The 19,426-nt window shown below is 29.6% G+C and overlaps 1 protein-coding gene across 7 annotated transcripts in view; it reads left to right on the top strand.

Moving 5' to 3' along the window:
- The window catches only part of LOC142331049 (uncharacterized), a 52,344-nt gene extending 32,988 nt beyond the window's left edge, over positions 1 to 19,356 (top strand). For 2 of the 7 annotated variants that reach the window (XM_075376686.1, XM_075376684.1), the window contains exons 4-6: positions 4,402 to 4,601; positions 11,877 to 12,086; positions 17,466 to 19,356. In XM_075376686.1, the coding sequence (XP_075232801.1) occupies positions 4,487 to 4,601; positions 11,877 to 12,086; positions 17,466 to 17,509 (369 nt within the window). In that variant the 5' untranslated portion in view covers positions 4,402 to 4,486 and the 3' untranslated portion in view covers positions 17,510 to 19,356. Of the gene's footprint in view, positions 1 to 1,111; positions 1,325 to 4,401; positions 4,602 to 7,282; positions 7,301 to 11,876; positions 12,087 to 17,465 lie in introns of those variants that run through there. The other 5 variants (XM_075376682.1, XM_075376683.1, XM_075376685.1 and 2 more) reach the window with 4 other exon arrangements.
- Positions 19,357 to 19,426: the final 70 nt, after the last annotated feature.

Here is a 19,426-nt window from a genome sequence, read left to right as displayed (position 1 = left end):
AGAGCAACAATAGGGAGTGTGAACATATATCAGTGATATATAAATTTAACAGTAATACTATTGATAAATTCAGAAAAACGGGGTGGTACTTACAAAAAGATAAAAACCCATCTCACATCCATAAGTTCTACAACAGTGAAGTATTCAAGTCTTAATTGGTCATCTAAAAATAAATTAAAATTTTAAGTTTTAATTTCTAGTGACTACAAGGTTCAGTTCAACCTTTCTTCTCAACAAAAAGTACTTTGAAATTACCTTTAAAAATATGATTCTTATCAATTAAGTGACAGAATAATTAGAAACCCTTTTATTGTTGGAAAAACAAGATTTGAGGTACCACTTTTCAAAAGATCTACCAGAGTATCCAATATAAACTTTATCACAAGAACCATATTCAAGTTTGTAAATTCCTGTTTTTTTAGGCTTATCAGTTTTACTTTTGTTATTCTTAATAGATTTACATAGAGAATTATCAGATTTGAAAATTATATTAAATCTCTCCCTGCTTCTAAAAGATTTTCAAATTTTTCCTGTGGGATTATCTATATAAGTGACTGTGAAATTTCTTCTGCTGGAATGAATTACTTGATGAAGGAATATTTTACTAATTGCAGTTTTGTATAATTTATTCCGAAGCAGCTGATTAGTTATATTCATTTTGTAACCATTATTCATTACTATTTGCCTTTTAATATTAAATACATTCTCAAAATTATCATCTGACGTCAGAACATTTAACAGTCTTTGAACTATTAAAATCTAATTTATATGTAAATGGATGCAGTAATGAACTATGAATGATAGCATTAGTGTGTGTGAGGATTTGTGATATTTGCTAAAATCCAATTTGTAACTGATTTTAGTAAATGAGGTTTGATAAAAAATATGCGAAATTTTAATTTTTGTCAAAAAATCTTTATTTATTCATCAATATTGATTTTTATCACCTTCGAAGTACTTCTTTTTGAGATGTAATACATTTGTGCCAGTGTTTTTTCCAATCTTCGAAGCACCTCTGGAATGAATTTTGGTATGGCGTTTAGCTCCTTCAGTGATTCTGTCTTTATCTCTTCAATGTTGGAAAAATGTTGCCTTTCATGGTTCTTTTCAGCTCGAGAAATAGGAAGAAGTCAGAGGGTGCCATGTCCAGTGAATATGGAGTCTGAGGCATCATAACAGTGTTGTTTTTGGCCAAAAGTTCATGAACTAGCAGTGAAGTGTGAGCAGGTGCATTATTGGGGTGCAATTGCCATGAATTATTATTTCACCACAGATCAGAGCATTTTCTTCACATTTCTTCATGCAAATGGAGTAGAACTTCCAGGTAGTAATCTTTATTGACTCTCTGATAGTGATTCGGTGATAGCCCATAATCATTTTCTTCACTTTTTTGATGTTATGGGATGTCCAGGGTGCTCATCATCTTCAACATCTTGACGGCCTGCTTGGACACATTTGTATCACTTGTAAATGTAAAAATGTTACAAGTAAAAATTTTTACTCATAGAAGAATTGCCAAAAGCAACATTCAACACTTCAAATGGGGTACTGCACTAAACATTTATTAATATAAAAGTGATGTCTTATCACTTTTATATTAATAAATGTTTTCAGTTAATGAGTTAAGAGATTTATCTGATTAAATTATGCATTGATAATTAGGGGTTTACTGCTTTTTTCATGATCATGAAATATCTATACAATTTTAGGTTATTAAAGTTTTGTACTCTGTATGTTATTTTATATTTTTATATTTGTGTAGAAATATATTAATTAAATAATAAATAAAGTTATAAAACAGAACTTTTTATTTTGAATAATATATTCAGTGTCATAAAACAGTGAACGGCTAGATATTTATATTTTTTATTCTTAGTACATATGGGTATCAGCCTTCATTGTTTGGCCTGTCTACTACAACCATCATCTACTGTACAAAGACTATTCAGTATTAGTGGAGTATCTTGAGAGAGAAGAGTTATGTATGTGTTAATGGCCAGTTCCTAACCCTTTCAGAAACACTACTGATATGGTTATTTATCTTTCTAAAACTAAGTGCATGCTTACATTTTATTTAAAAAATTGTATTACCTTGTAATAAACAGCAACATAAAAAATATGTACACACAATATAGTGATCACTTTTTATTGTCCTAAAATATAATGAAAATGCAATTAGTCTATAATGAGGTTGTACCGTAATAAGAAATCTAAAAAATCAAAAGAATTACTCACTTTATAAAGGTATGTATGTAATAAGTCTTGACTCCTTGACATTACTTCATGTATAGTCTTTTGTAAGCAAAGTAACATATACATAGAGCTAACAAGTAAAAGCCAGTTTTTTGCCATGAAAGAATATTCTTTTATGTCTAAACACTTTTCTATCATGTCGTAATAATATGGCTAAAATAATCTGCTAAAGAAAACTTATGGACCATGTCTTCTTGTTGAGTGAGTTTTTAATATTTATACAATTGTTATACTGCTCTTTTTATATTTTCACTTGATCAATGGGGTATCTTTTATAGTCATTTTGTTGTTGTGAATGAATCACAAAAACACAATCATTCAGAAATTCTACTGACAAGAAAATGTATTTGCCTTATTAAATCTAACATTCTTTTGGTTTTCGATATCTAGAGAAAGTCATTGAAAAATTTATTACATAGAAGACATCAGATCAGTTAGTTACAATGAGAGTAAAGTTTCAGTCTACAAACTGTAACTTGTAGGTACAGTAAGTCTAAATTTTGTGAGCACAGTTTTCACTTAAATTGGAAGGAATATTTTAGATGTAGGTGAGGGGCCTGTACTGTATACTTAAGTGCATGCACTTGTTTGAATGAATGTGTGCATGTATCTTTCTGTAGATAGCAGAAGCCTGTCTCCTGATATGGTAGCTTTTTATATTTATATACATTTGTGTAGAAACACATTAATTATAATAATAAATAAAGTTATAAAACAGAACTATTTTATTCTGAATACCGAATATGTTCAATGTCATATGGTGATATGAAGATTTTTATTTTTCTGGAATAGTTTTTAAATTTATATCAGTTTATTTTTTATTTAATTATTTCTTTGAAATTTTTCTAGTTATTCATTTTTATTTTATTTAGTGTATTTATTTTTATTTATTTATACTAAATATAAAAAAGTAATACGCATTTCATAAAAAAAAAATTAATAAATAAATAAAATCAGTTAATAACAAGTATAGATGTAAAAAGTTTAAAAGTTTGTATAAATAATTTATTATACAGCTAATCAATATATCCATTTCATTGATTACTCAGTTTCACTCTCAAGTAATGCAGATTCTTTATCGCTATCTTCACTATTATTTAACTTTATTATTCTTTCAGATTATTGTCGATAAGCCTGTCTGCCTCATAATACTCATTTTCCATCTTTAAAACATGTTCACAGCATAACAGCATACTGAATATTCCTTTTTATAACAATTGTTTTTATCCATCAATAATTTCCTTAATATGTGAAATGACATTCCACAAAGATTACTCATGGGAAAATGAATTTCTGAACATAAAATTCCAGGTTTTTCATTAGGCATGTTTTTAAATACATTCATAATGATGCATCTGCTTTGGCTTCTATGTCTCATCGCTTTGCCTAACAAGCATTCTGATTTACGCTGAGGCCTTTTGATTTAGTGATTAAAGAATGCTTTTTGGTGTAGTATTAAAAAATACTATAGTATTTTAAAGTTCAGTGCTATAAATACAATGTTGTCAAGTAATAAAAAGTGATTGAAGACTGAACAATGTCTTACACTGCATAATGATCCATTCTGCTCTCCGTTCTATATACACTTGCTCATCAACAACACATACATAGAGGCAAGCAAAATCAATTACTGTCAATCAACTAACTACACTTATAAAATTTAGACGTACTGTACTTTATGTACTAAGTGAGGTTTTGCATTAATAGAATTCTTTGTATATACTATTTAAAACTGTATGCATGTGTGTATATACACACACATGCTTGCACATGCAAACACATGTGTGTACACACATGTATGTATGTGTATGTATACATGTATATGCAGAAATTTGTCAGTGTACCTGTGACACCTATCATTTGGTGAGGCTAATGGTAAAGAATAATCCTTACCCACTGTTTCAGTAGAACTACAGTTATAAGAGTAATCATAGGTCTGTAATATGATAAGAAATTATGAATTGTTTTTGTTTTATTCAGCTTTCATTTATTCATTACTTATTAAAAATAAATAAATACTTTAATCACACTAGTACTTAGTAAATATACAAATACTTGTTATTATCTGTAAATAATAATATATTGTACAGACCACATCAGGAATATGTACTTTTGCAACACCTTTAATAATAAAAGCAATTTTTTCAGGTTTTCCCTGAGTGAACTAAGGGAACAAATCCTTGTCTTTGCTTAGACCAGCATCTCAACATACAAAATTAATAATTATTTTTTGATGAATTTATATAAAAACCATTCATATAACTTACTTGTTGAATTACATAATAGAAGTCATCTAAATTTTGCTTTTAAAACTGACATTGTTTTTAACCAGGCAACTGTGTTAAATGGTAAGTCTTTTACATAAATTACTACCGATATCCTAAAACTGACCTGTGCCGCATGATTGTTTTATAACATCGACAAATAAATAAATTTTATGTTGTTAAAATGTAAAACAGTTTTTTTAAATCAATATACAATATTGAACAAGTCCAGCTGCTGTGTTCCTGTCTCTCTTCACATTACTTTATGCCACATATCAATACTTTTAGCAATGCAAATGATAAAATTTGCTAATAATGAAACTGTTGAACGCTCTCTTTGAAACAGTATTAGCTGTTGGATATTAAAACAAACTTTCTAAATCTATAAAGTAGTACTAAATATTAATCTTTCAAACATTTTTCTAGCCCAGATTTCAATTTAAAACAAAAAAGAAGCTTTGAATGTTATTACAACATTTATTCACAACATAGTTTGAAAATGCAACTGTTATGAAAAACATCATTCACAAGAAATATAACAAAACACAAAAGTATCAGTGGATGTGTGGTTATTTAAACAATTTTTAAGATGGATGGAGTATTGGATTGCATTCCGATCCTTTTTAGATTGTGAATTTGATGATATGTTACTGGGGTTATTACTTGGGAAAGCAACATTTTTTTGCATCATTTTCTTGACAGGATTCCCCTTCAATCCGTCCTCTGAACACCTTTTGGTGCTACTGCCTTTTTGTCTAGCAGGAGTGCACCTGTGGTGCAGGTCGCCTAGTTATGGAGGGTGTAATGCATTCTCTTTAGGGAGAGAATCACATATTTTGGCTGTAAGTGGTGCCCGCCTTTTTATTTCATAACATGAAGGAAGGAAAAGGAATCTTGGTTATGGAGTTTGTTCTTTGGCAAGAAATGCAAAGATAGAAATTTGCATGTTGATAAAAATAAGAAAAGAAATCCAGAATAATGATACTAAATAATTGTTAAAAAAAAAAAATATATATATATATATATAAAACAAATCATGACCTAACTACTCTGAAAAACAGGAATGTGAATTTTTTCCTAAGTTATTCAACCAATTTTTGTTTAATTTCATGCTAAAATACAAGGTTTACAAAAAAGAAGCATATCAGAGTTTTAAAGCTGTTTAATATCTCTTAAATTTTACTTATAGTAATGAATTATAAATAAATTGAAACAGTAACCCTTATAGTGTAACCCTACCAGTATTAAATCTGAGCAGCTTTTTAAGAACAGCCCATGGGATATTGCACAAAAAAATTTAATTTTTGAGAAGTCCTTTTCACATATTAAAAGTTCATGGAGATTTAATGACCCAGATGCAGACATTGTGTGGGTTAACTTTTCCACTATGAAATTTTGACTCATTACTAAACGCTATACAATCAAGAAAGTTATAATCTTCAGCCTTCAAAGCTTGAAACAGTATGGACACTGTGTTTCCTTAAAATTCCACAATTTCATCATCTGTATTGCTACTTCGCAGCCGACCTTCCTAATAAATGTTTTACGACTATCTAGGAAAGACTGACATGTTCAAACATTTTCTTCAGACACTCTCTGTCAACTTGTACTCCTCCATTTACACAGCTTTCGGTTGTTTCAAACTGATTATCCCATCGATAAATTGGAAGATGCTGGTTTCCCATCATCGAAGACTACTATTAAACTTTCTATGGATTGTACATTGAACTGTAACAAAAATTCACTTTTAGCAAACTGGAAAGCAGAGAAAGGTTTCTTTTCAGGTGTCGCCATCTTTGCTAGTAAAGCTGATGAGAAAGGTAGGGAATCAGACTATGGTCATGCAAGCAATTAAAACTGTTCTTTTTGTTCATTGATTCTAGCCTTAACTCAACACTAAACATCTCATTTAAGAGATATTATAACAAATTAATTTATTGTATTATATATACCCAATATTCTTTTTTGTACACCTGGTGCCATTAGATTGTGTGTTATATTACAACTACTAGGAAATGACAGTGAAAAATTTTTATTGAAAACGTTTCCATTTGGACTTAGATTTACAAAAAAAAAGTTTATATGGGATCACCAGAGGAACTTTTTAACATTAAATTGACTGAATTGGTTCATTTGGTGATGAGTAAATTTTAAACATAAATTAAAAAAACAATTACAATTGTAATAATAAATCATACTGTTTACTGAAAACAAGTAATTGCTTTAAAGGAATTTATTGCATAACTGATGTAGAAATTATTGCAAATTATTGTTTGTGTAATAAATAGCTTTTAAATAGAGTTTGTACAGTTCTACTTGGCAAAAACTTTTACTTATTTAATAAGCATTATATTTTTGTACAGATAAAAGGCACTAAAGTAGTGTAATTTAGAAACACGACTAATTTAAATCTTTATTGGAGTTAAGTTATAAATGAAGTAAGTCATGAATTTACTTGCTTAATCTATAACATTCTAATAATAACAAATTAGAATTATGCTTTTATAAATGAACAAATGGTGAAATAATTAGTTCCACTTAAATTTTTATTAATAAAAAAATAATTATGTTACGTGACAGAATGTAATATTAATTATGTGGCTTTTATTTGATATATTAATAATAATCAAAGCAAAATAATAATTTGGGTAATGAATAGTGTATTTTGTTAGTTGTTATGTTATTGGTTAATTTTTATTAACTTAACTGTAAACAGCTCAACTATCATAACATGATTTATTTAAGAAGTTTTTTTTATATTCTAGGTAAGGCACAAATGTATTTTTACAGACAACAAAAAATTGAAAGCAGTTACTTAATGACCTATTTTATTTATGCAAGTTTATTTTTGCTGCATCAGGGTAAAAATGCACAAGTCTAAAAACAGATATCTTTGGTTTTATCTAAAATTTCTCACTGTTAAGTCACAAATTTCATATACAGAAATAGTTTTAGCTGTCATTTAACTCAAATTAATTTTAAGGGTTAAAATAAAATATAAATATTTTACATACTTGCATATATTTCTTTGATGTCTGATTGAAAAGTAATAATAAATGTATTATACTTCTGACAAAAATCATAAGTCTACTTACTACTAGTGCTAGAATCACGGGATAAATACATTAAGAACACATATGTTTACTTGATGCATGAAATTTTCAGTGGTTACTTTTGAACTTCACAGTAGCTTTTATTTCAGTTACAAATTATTATATAAACTAAATAGTTTACCCCAAGAAAGAGCAAAAAAAAAAGAAAAAATGCAGTATGCAAAAATAAAAAATGGACTAATGGTTGCTATAAATTTAAAGATTGATAAAATTAAGATTTTTATGCCAACCAAAATTATACTTTATAACTATAATGAAAACTAGCGAGGTTTTTTTACCCTGAATTTTATTGATTTTTTAGAATTCTTTCTAGTTATTTTGGTTCTACAAAAATACCTTTAAATTTAATTATATTTTTAATGTTCAACAATTTACCAATGTTAAGTCCCTTTTTTTCTCAAAAAGTGGCTATTCAATTAATAATTATCAAATTTTTAAATAATACAACTTCATTAATTTCATAAAGTAATACTTAACAAGTGCTATAAAACAAGTTTTTTTTCATATTAAGTTTTATTACCACAGTAATTAAAATAATCAATTCAATGATTTTTACTGAAATTAGATATACCACAGAATATTGAGAATAAGTATTCCACAGTTTTTGAGAATAATTAATCATTCTCAATAATAAAAATATTTATATCTGAATAAAAAAGATAATCTTACTTTAAGAATGAATTTGTAATACCTTATGTTACAGTAATGTGCACATAACTTCTGTATAAGTCCACAATTATTAACAAACTATATCAGTTCAACCGTCATTTGTTGTAGAGTCATTATTACTGGTAATATACTGACAGTATTACTAACTGAACAATAATAAACTTGTATTAAGTCTATATTATTCAGAATGACATATTTATCCAGCCAGAAGGAGCCCAAGAATTATAATATAAATTTAAAATAATTCCTTAACATAAATGAGTGACATTGTAGATTTGCTACAGCTTTTGTCATTGTAAAAACAGCATTGCTTTTTACACAACTATAGCAAAAAAGATGATAGGAGGAAAAAAATGGCTGAAAACATTTTATTGTTTTTTTTTTAGTTTAGTTTAATTAAACTGTTTAGTTTGATGTCATGTTAGAAAAAGTTAAAATTTTTAATTTGACAGTGCTTAAGCACCTTACTTTGGTTAAATACTGTAGTTTATGCTAAATTTTCTCAATATAGATAATGGTGCATACACCCTTTATTATAATTTTAAAGTTAATTTACAAAAGAGAATCTTTCCAATATAGTGTTCAGTGCTATTCACCTCAACTATGACTAAAAAAGAAAAACTGTATGCAGGGTTCTAATAGACAACCAAGGCCAGTAAGCCATTCTTAGGCTTACGTTTCTTAGTTATATAAGACATTTGATTTTTCAAGTGCATGATGGATTGTAAAACATTATATACATAGTAAACCAAATACATGTAGTTAACCAAATACAAAACATCTTTAATTTTCAAATTCCTCTATATTGGTAACATTAAGTAAATAAGCTAAATAAAGTTGTTATTTCTTACCAAATTTATTTAACATTACCAGTTCAATAATTTGAAAATAGAAAAATATTCACTCCACTTAGAATGGATATCTGCAAAATTATAGGTGATAATGTGTGACATAAGTGCTATGAGTTGTACATGCAATGTAAGTGGATAGGGAGAAGGGGTCATAAGTGAAGGCTCTGCAGTTCAGTTTACATGAATTCAATTACATTGAATTAAATATATAGCAGTCTAAAATATTCACAGTACTTAGCTACTTAAGGCGATGTGAACAATTCATTATTAAATGTTTTCAATAGAGCCCAATATTCTTTTGACAGTTTTTCTTAACAACCCCATGCTTTTCATTGTGTTTTCGCTACCCCTTGCTTTTCTTAAACCTTCATGCAAAGTACATTAAAACTACACATCGGCACCCATAGCTCATTAATTATACTACAAACTGTAAGTTTAAAAAATAGGACATAATTGTAGTTTTTTTTTTATTTTTCTCATGGATTATATTCCCTCACAACAGATTATTTGAGCAATTATGATTTGGCACCTGCTCTCTGTACATTAGTTATATATATTCAAATTCTGTTAGTTTTTATAAGCCTTTTTTAATTAGATTTGAAGGTAGGTTTAATATAATCAACAATTGTCATAAATAGTCTATTCATTAATGCTACTATTGTAGCTCATCCGCTTATTAATATTTAATTATAATATATATATATATTTTTAAATTATGATAATTAGTAATGAAAATTATTTGAAACCATAACTAAACAGTTATGATTGCAAGGATAGCTGAAAATTTTTTTGAAGTAATTATTAGAAACATTTTATTTATAAAATATGACTCAATTTGTCATTTCAAAAGTTTACTTTAACATAAATAAACTTTGCACACAGTTAATAATTGTAAATACTAACTATAGAAATAGCTTCTAGCTATGTTAGCCTTATCTAACTCTTTAGAGTCTAAAAGAGTAATTTATCCTACACATCAACAAACAGATGTTTAGTTTCATGATCTCTGTCTCTCTCTCTCTCTCTCTCTCGCTCTCTCTCTCTCTTACAATAAAGAGAAACATTCTTTTACAGGTTATGTAATTGTTATTAATAATTTATTTTGCTTAAAGGGTAATAAAGATATGAATGTTAGAATTGGGGGCTGGAATCCAGTGATTAATTGTTAATCAGGCCTGGGATAAGCTGAAATAGTACTGTCTCATCACTCCCATCTGGATTGAATCTTTCTTATCCATGGCAAAAAGTGTGGGAAAATCATCCCAAAAATTCTTAACATAGGAAAAAACTTAATTAAGCATCTGTCAAGAATGTACAAAACAACATTGTAGTAAATTTTGTGAAAGTTGAAAGTATGAAGAGATGAGCTAGGTTTAGTGAAAGACTACTGAGGACAAGTAAGCATAAGCCTCATAATTCTTCATTATAATATAATTCAATAGAAATAAGAGAAGGTGCATCGATGTAAAAAATATTATTCATGATTATTTTAGGTATGAAAACCAAATTGCTTTGTAGAACAACAGAAAAAGCTTTGAAAAGACACATTTAATGAAGAAAATAGTGAGTTAGAATCAATTGCTAAAAGAAAAAAGCTGAATAAATTCTTAACTTATTTGTTTGGTTGGGAGACCAAATACAGCAATATAAGTGCTGTAAAATAAAATTACTCTTATCATGAGAGCAGATTATAATAATCTACTCTTATGTTACAGAGTAGAAAAACTCGTGAAATATTTATGGTAGATCTATTAACTCTGTTTAAGCATCAAAAAGTAGGTTTCATTAAATTCATCTTTAAGAGTTCAATATTGGATGACTTATAAATATTTACTTACAAATATTTCCACCAAAATGTGGTTTATTTTATAATTGAAATATAGTTGTTATTATCATAATAATTATATCAGTTTCATTATTAAGAAGATAAAAACCTTACAGTAAAGTTTATTAAAAATGTGAATAGCTGGGCAAAAAACCAATGCAGAAGAAAATCTACAGAAAAAAGTAACTTTCATCATGAATTTAAGCAAAAAGTATAAGTATAGCAAATAAAAAAAATATTTACCTAATTGAAATTCCAGACTAAGAAGATTTTATTTTAAATCACACTGAGAATTTGATTAAAGGGAAATGACATGTACTTATTTATTTCATAGTACAGTTAAACAGAGTTAACTCTGTTAAATATATTTTCATTGCTTTATGCAAACTAGTTTTGGTCGATGCTTTGCAATTTTGCTTAAATCTCTTTATATGTGATATGGGCTTTTGGTATTTCATAATAAGTATTGTTCTTTACAATCTACAATATATAGAAAGAATGCTATTCTCAAGCTTTATAAAACCAATAAATTTCAGTTTATGATCTTATCTTTTGATACTTTCCCGTTGCTGATAACTGGTATTCTCAAATAACTTTTGTGTTAACTATCAAATATTATTACATTACTTAGTAAAGAAATTATTATATATACTAAAAATTATTACATAACAAACTACTCGTATTTCTCAAAGTTTCATGAATTTGCACTGATAACATGTATGGTTCAAAAACCAAACTTTATTATTTCTGAGAAACTGTCTTTCTTCAGGTCTGTACATCATTAATCATCAATACGTAGTGTAATTATTTTTCAAGAATCTATTGTATTTTAGCTAGTTATTTTGATTTTTTTTTAGAAAAAGTACAAATTAATAAATATTAACACTTATTTGTACTATAGTTTTTTCAGTTTGTTCTTGGTTAGCACTTACTACCACTAATGCTCTTGATGAGTGTGGTGTTTATAATGATTGCCCTAAAATAAATTGTGCTAAACACATATACTGTTCAAAGAAGCGTGAACTAGTTTGTGGAATTTCTCATCGTGGACAAGAAAAAACATTTAGAAATTGTTGTAAACTGAGAAAAGTTAACTGCATATTAAAGACAGGTAATGTTGTAGTATTGTATGGCATAATATAAACTTCTTAATTTTTTTAAACTTCTTACTACACATTTAATGGGTGCGTCCCATGTGAAATAATTGTGATATGCATTTTGTAGGGATGAGAATCTTATACCTACAAAATGCGAGATAAGATATAAGAGATAATATTATCTGATAGTATTCACAGAAGTGGAAAGTATACTGTTCCTTAGTCCACATAGTAAATTTTCAGAATTGTAGCATTGTTGGGAGGAACACTCTCCAACAATTTTGCATATTTGTTTAGAAGTCTTCCTGAAATGGTGATTTCATTATTCCAAATCAATTTACCCTTTACAGTTTAACATTTCTCCTATGGATTAATTCCTAACAAAAACATAATAAATTTATGAATCAGAAACTTTGGTCAGCATGCATCTGCACTGAAGATAAAATCTCTGGAAGATCATCTTCCACGGTATGCCCTTGTTTCTCATCTTCTAAGTCGATGGCATTCTTTCCTTTTTGTAGATATTTCAGCAGTCATCAGTACACTGGTGGGAGTTCTTTAGCACGGTGTCTTTTGGGGAGTGTTCTGTTGCAGGCCTCTCTTAAACAGTTCATCAGGCGTATGGCGTTCTCCTCAGCTCCGTGGATCTCCCTGATTGTATTGAGATCTAGTCCCTGCACGAATGCCGCCTGATCAAATACAATTCAATCAAATACGTACTGTCCATAGATAGTATGTTTAGCTATGCGTAAAATTTAAGTGTGGATTATGCATTCGTCTTTTCATGGATATTAAACACTAAAAATAATATGGTTTACAAAACATTTTGACAAAAAATACAATAAATAAAGTGAAATACTTGTAATATGGATAGAATAAAATATGTAATTACGGGTTTCCTTAACAGTGTTACTGGATGCCCCATCAAGAAAGAAACCAATAATGAATCGCTATTCAAAGAAAGAAATTCCATTATTCCGAAAATGAGTAATTTAATACGAAAATAGCGATTGATGCGCAGCAGCGCATCGTGAAGTGAGATCACTTCACGAGAGATAAAATCTTTACTTTTTTCTAAATTGTAGTTTTATTCATTTTTTCTATAAAACCATTGATGACATATCTATGGGTCATAAGTTTTCATTTTAAGAAAAATTGGTGTTATTGGTCAAGTGGTTGAGGCTGGATGACTTTGTCAAGGTCTTTTCCAATTATTTTAAATATATAGATCATTTAAAAATAAAATGAGTATACATATACTCTCTATTTTTTTTTTTTTTGTCTTCAGTCATTTGACTGGTTTGATGCAGCTCTCCAAGATTCCCTATCTAGTGCTAGTCGTTTCATTTCAGTATACCCTCTACATCCTACATCCCCAACAATTTGTTTTACATACTCCAAACGTGGCCTGCCTACACAATTTTTCCCTTCTACCTGTCCTTCCAATATTAAAGAGACTATTCCAGGATGCCTTAGTATGTGGCCTATAAGTCTGTTTCTTCTTTTAACTATATTTTTCCAAATGCTACTTTCTTCATCTATTTGCCGCAATACCTCTTCATTTGTCACTTTATCCACCCATCTGATTTTTAACATTCTCCTATAGCACCACATTTCAAAAGCTTCTAATCTTTTCTTCTCAGATACTCCGATCGTCCAAGTTTCACTTCCATATAAAGCGACACTCCAAACATACACTTTCAAAAATCTTTTCCTGACATTTAAATTCATTTTTGATGTAAACAAATTATATTTCTTACTGAAGGCTCGTTTAGCTTGTGCTATTCGGCATTTTATATCGCTCCTGCTTCGTCCATCTTTAGTAATTTTACTTCCCAAATAACAAAATTCTTCTACCTCCATAATCTTTTCTCCTCCTATTTTCACATTCAGTGGTCCATCTTTGTTATTTCTACTACATTTCATTACTTTTGTTTTGTTCTTGTTTATTTTCATGCGATAGTTTTTGCGTAGGACTTCATCTATGCCGTTCATTGTTTCTTCTAAATCCTTTTTACTCTCGGCTAGAATTACTATATCATCAGCAAATCGTAGCATCTTTATCTTTTCACCTTGTACTGTTACTCCGAATCTAAATTGTTCTTTAACATCATTAACTGCTAGTTCCATGTAAAGATTAAAAAGTAACGGAGATAGGGAACATCCTTGTCGGACTCCCTTTCTTATTAGGGCTTCTTTCTTATGTTCTTCAATTGTTATTGTTGCTGTTTGGTTCCTGTACATGTTAGCAATTGTTCTTCTATCTCTGTATTTGAACCCTAATTTTTTTAAAATGCTGAACATTTTATTCCAGTCTACGTTATCGAAAGCCTTTTCTAGGTCTATAAACGCCAAGTATGTCGGTTTGTTTTTCTTTAATCTTCCTTCTACTATTAATCTGAGGCCTAAAATTGCTTCCCTTGTCCCTATACTTTTCCTGAAACCAAATTGGTCTTCTCCTAACACTTCTTCCACTCTCCTCTCAATTCTTCTGTATAAAATTCTAGTTAAGATTTTTGATGCATGACTAGTTAAACTAATTGTTCTGTATTCTTCACATTTATCTGCCCCTGCTTTCTTTGGTATCATAACTATAACACTTTTTTTGAAGTCTGATGGAAATTCCCCATTTTCATAAATATTACACACCAGTTTGTATAATCTATCAATCGCTTCCTCACCTGCACTGCGCAGTAATTCTACAGGTATTCCGTCTATTCCAGGAGCCTTTCTGCCATTTAAATCTTTTAATGCTCTCTTAAATTCAGATCTCAGTATTGTTTCTCCCATTTCATCCTCCTCAACTTCCTCTTCTTCCTCTATAACACCATTTTCTAATTCATTTCCTCCGTATAACTCTTCAATATATTCCACCCATCTATCGACTTTACCTTTTGTATTATATATTGGTGTACCATCTTTGTTTAACACATTATTAGATTTTAATTTATGTACCCCAAAGTTTTCCTTAACTTTCCTGTATGCTCCGTCTATTTTACCAATGTTCATTTCTCTTTCCACTTCTGAACACTTTTCTTTAATCCACTCTTCTTTCACCAGTTTGCACTTCCTGTTTATAGCATTTCTTAATTGCCGATAGTTCCTTTTACTTTCTTCATCACTAGCATTCTTATATTTTCTACGTTCATCCATCAGCTGCAATATATCGTCTGAAACCCAAGGTTTTCTACCGGTTCTCTTTATTCCGCCTAAGTTTGCTTCTGCTGATTTAAGAATTTCCTTTTTAACATTCTCCCATTCTTCTTCTACATTTTCTACCTTATCTTTTTTACTCAGACCTCTTGCGATGTCCTCCTCAAAAATCTTCTTTACCTCCTCTTCCTCAAGCTTCTCTAAATTCCACCGATTCATCTGACACCTTTTCTTCAGGTTTTTAAACCCCAATCTACATTTCATTATCACCAAATTATGGTCGCTATCAATGTCTGCTCCAGGGTAAGTTTTGCAGTCCACGAGTTGATTTCTAAATCTTTGCTTAACCATGATATAATCTATCTGATACCTTGCAGTATCGTCTGGCTTTTTCCAAGTGTATATTCTTCTATTATGATTTTTAAATTGGGTGTTGGCAATTACTAAATTATACTTCGTGCAAAACTCTATAAGTCGGTCCCCTCTTTCATTCCTTTTGCCCAGCCCGTATTCACCCACTATATTTCCTTCCTTGCCTTTTCCAATGCTTGCATTCCAATCTCCAACTATTATTAAATTTTCATCTCCTTTTACGTGTTTAATTGCTTCATCAATCTCTTCGTATACACACTCTACCTCATCATCATCATGGGCGCTTGTAGGCATATAAACGTTAACAATCGTTGTCGGTTTAGGTTTTGATTTTATCCTTATTACAATGATTCTATCGCTATGCGTTTTGAAATACTCCACTCTCCTCCCTATCTTCTTGTTCATCACGAAACCTACTCCTGCCTGCCCATTATTTGACGCTGAGTTAATTACTCTAAAATCACCTGACCAAAAGTCGCCTTCCTCTTCCCACCGAACCTCACTAATTCCTACTATATCCACATTCACCCTATCCATTTCCCTTTTTAAATTTTCTAGCCTACCAACCTTTTTTAAGCTTCTAACATTCCACGCTCCGACTCGTAGAATGTTATTTTTTAATTTTCTGGTGACCCCTTCCTTAGTAGTCCCCACCCGGAGATCCGAACGGGGGACTATTTTACCTCCGGAATATTTTACCAAGGAAGGCGCCTCCATTATTGTTATGTGAAAATGCAGAGCCACATTTTCTTGGAAAAAAAAAAGCAGCTGTAGTTTTCCATTGCTTTCAGCTGCGCAGTACTCAGAGGACTGAGTGATGTTGATACGGCCGTTTAAGTCGTCCTGACTCACGCCCCTAACAACTACTGAAAGAGCTGCTGCCCTCTTTCAGGAATCATTCCTTAGTCTGGCTCTCAACAGATACCTCTCCGATATGGTTGCACCTTCGGTCCAGCTACTCTGTATCCCTGAGCACTCAAGCCCCCTCACCAACGGCAAGGTCTCATGATTCATAGAGGAGGATACTCTCTATATGTATAAAAATTTCCTTACAATAAAATGTTTTTATATATATAAGAAATTGTTTCTTCATAAGTGGTTTTGTTGATGTTTTTTGTTAATTGTGTTCATCTTTGTTAGGAAAACCATATAGTTAAATAGAATACATGATTGTTGTCCCCCTTGTTCAATATGTTGATTTTGTTAACCTTAGAATGTTTGTAAATATATTTTTAGGAAGTTTACCAAATGTTGTAACATTGAATCAACAAATTTTATGTAAATTCACAATACCTCCTTTTTTATGGCCATTTGTACTAGTTTTTCAAGTGTTAGGCTAGCGGGTTTTTCTGCTAAAATTCTTCTGTTAAAATTGGTAACATGATATGGCAGCCATCTTGTTTTTTATTATTGTGAATCACTTGATAACTAAATCAAATTTTCAGCAATTTTAATCAGAAACCACGATAATAATACTTCTTCAGTTTATACTCCTTCACATAATATAACAAAATAGTATATGCATTCTTTATACATTCACGTCAATATATATATTGTGTATTGATGTAAATGTATTATCTTTCCTTTGTCTAACAAGAAGAAAAAGAAATTTGATTATAAATCAAGAAAATGACATCTGCTGAATACATATAAATGACGTTTTTTTTCAGCTTCTTTAGATAATGACGTACTTGTAGAACAATGGAAAAAGGAAGATGGAAGGGAAAAAATACATATGTATTTGTACATATACACAAATGACAACATTTATTATAACACAAAAATGTAGAAAATAAATCTAGATATAATTAATTATAAAAATACTTGTCATTTTTTAATGGTATCAATTTTTTAAATAATTATTTCAGGTTGGAGAAAAATGTATGATGGACAATGTGGAAAATGTGCATAAGAGTGTTCATGGTTCAAAACAGTAACAACTTATAAAAGGGTATTTTTCTCAGCTGAAATACAAAATACAAAGAAAAAATATTTTTTATATATAAATAAAGACAACTGTAACTTTTACGAAAAAAAATTATTATCACATGATCCTTCATGTAATATATATTTTTACATATAACATTTGGCAACACTTAATTTATATCTGTTGATGCACAGAGACATATTATAACAACCTAAACACACACACACACACATATATATATATTATATATATATATATTAAATTAAATAATTTACTTCAATTTTATTCAAATTTATGTTTCGTGTATTTATTGGTGGTCTAAGGAAAAGATTCAGCCACAAAATATCAAACAAATCATTTGATTTATAAAAAAAATTAGAGTTCTAAATGATATTTTTAATTCAAAAAGTAAAAAAAAAAATTAAACAAAATAAAATAAAAATGACCGAAGATTAGTGAAGGTTATTAGATTAGTGATTAGATTCACTAATCTTTGCTAGTAAAAGAAAAGAATCTTTTACTAAGTGTAAAGAAGAGAGTGTTTTTTGCACATTGTTAAAGAGGAAAGTGTTAACTGTTGAGAATATTACTGATGGAAATGTAAAAGTAAAATATAATATTAGACAATAAATGTTAAACATTTTCTGGCTACTTAAAGTTGCAGAAATAGTTAGGCTGACGCTCAAATGAATTATGTAAGTCTGTTAATACAATGCTGTAATAATACTAGATAATGATAATCCAATTCCTTATAGAAAAAGCATATTTGAAAAGGTATAAACAACCTGAAAAATATTTAATAATAATTACTTTTATTATTTTTTATAAATTATGAGGGTCATTTTATACATAATGAATTAACCTTCTCAATGACCACTCCTAACTATCCAGAAGAAATGCTATTCCAGTGAGATTACCACTTCATCTCTCAGATATGCCAACTTTCTACAGAAAGTTCTTCTGAGATAAAAATCATTGTCCACGTTTAAGTTTTAAAGTTGAGGAACTAGTTTGGTGCACTATGTCTGAGCAGTTTAGCCTATAAAATAATTCTTCCCACCTATACTTACTTGGCAACTTTACAACCTATCTGAAGTGAGCGGAATCTTTCCCAAGATGGGCAACTCAATTTTGCATTGTAACGCAAAATTGAGTGGCTCATCTCTGAGCAAGACAGGTTGGTTTTGTGCATTTTTACACAATTTTTTCAAATATCCAATAATACACTACTCTCACATTTGTTTTACTCGGGTCAAATTTTTCAAGAAAGTCCAACATTCCATACTTAAGTCTTTAACTGCCACTGGCAACACTTTTCACAGGGCTAACATCAAGTGTGCGCAGTATTGCCACATTGTGTGTTAAAAAAAAATTTCCCTATACAAGTAGTATCGATTGTTATGATGATTAACAGCCATTAATAAATACCAACAGCATGCAATGAAATTATAACCAGAGTTGTTTAACTTTCAAAAGTGACCTGAAGAAACTGACTTCATTAAAAAGGGCCTAGGCTATCAGCGTCTTATCCTTATTTCAAACTTTCCAATTTCTACTATGCTGTTATTCCCTGAGTCATTCCAGGTATACCAGAACCATCAGATTATAAGCAATGTAGTTTACTATCTTACCCAATAATAATTATTTAAATTACCATTTTTTACTTCCTGCACCAGTAATCAAGGTATGCACATGAACTATTAATTCCCACTAAGGTGTCAAGTAAAACAGTTAAGAATATTACAGTACAGAGAAAAAATTTAAGTGTAATTATTGTTGTTTTTTGTGAGTTCAGAGAATTTTTAATAAAGTTAAGGTATTTTCGCTTCTGATGTTTAAGCTTCTTATTTCTAAACTCTCCTTAGATTTGTAAAAAATGTTATTTAAAGAAATAAAAATACA

This window comes from Lycorma delicatula, chromosome 10, assembly GCF_047948215.1.
Source record: "Lycorma delicatula isolate Av1 chromosome 10, ASM4794821v1, whole genome shotgun sequence".
Classification (NCBI taxonomy): domain Eukaryota; kingdom Metazoa; phylum Arthropoda; class Insecta; order Hemiptera; family Fulgoridae; genus Lycorma; species Lycorma delicatula.
This window is presented reverse-complemented; position numbering and strand designations above follow the sequence as displayed.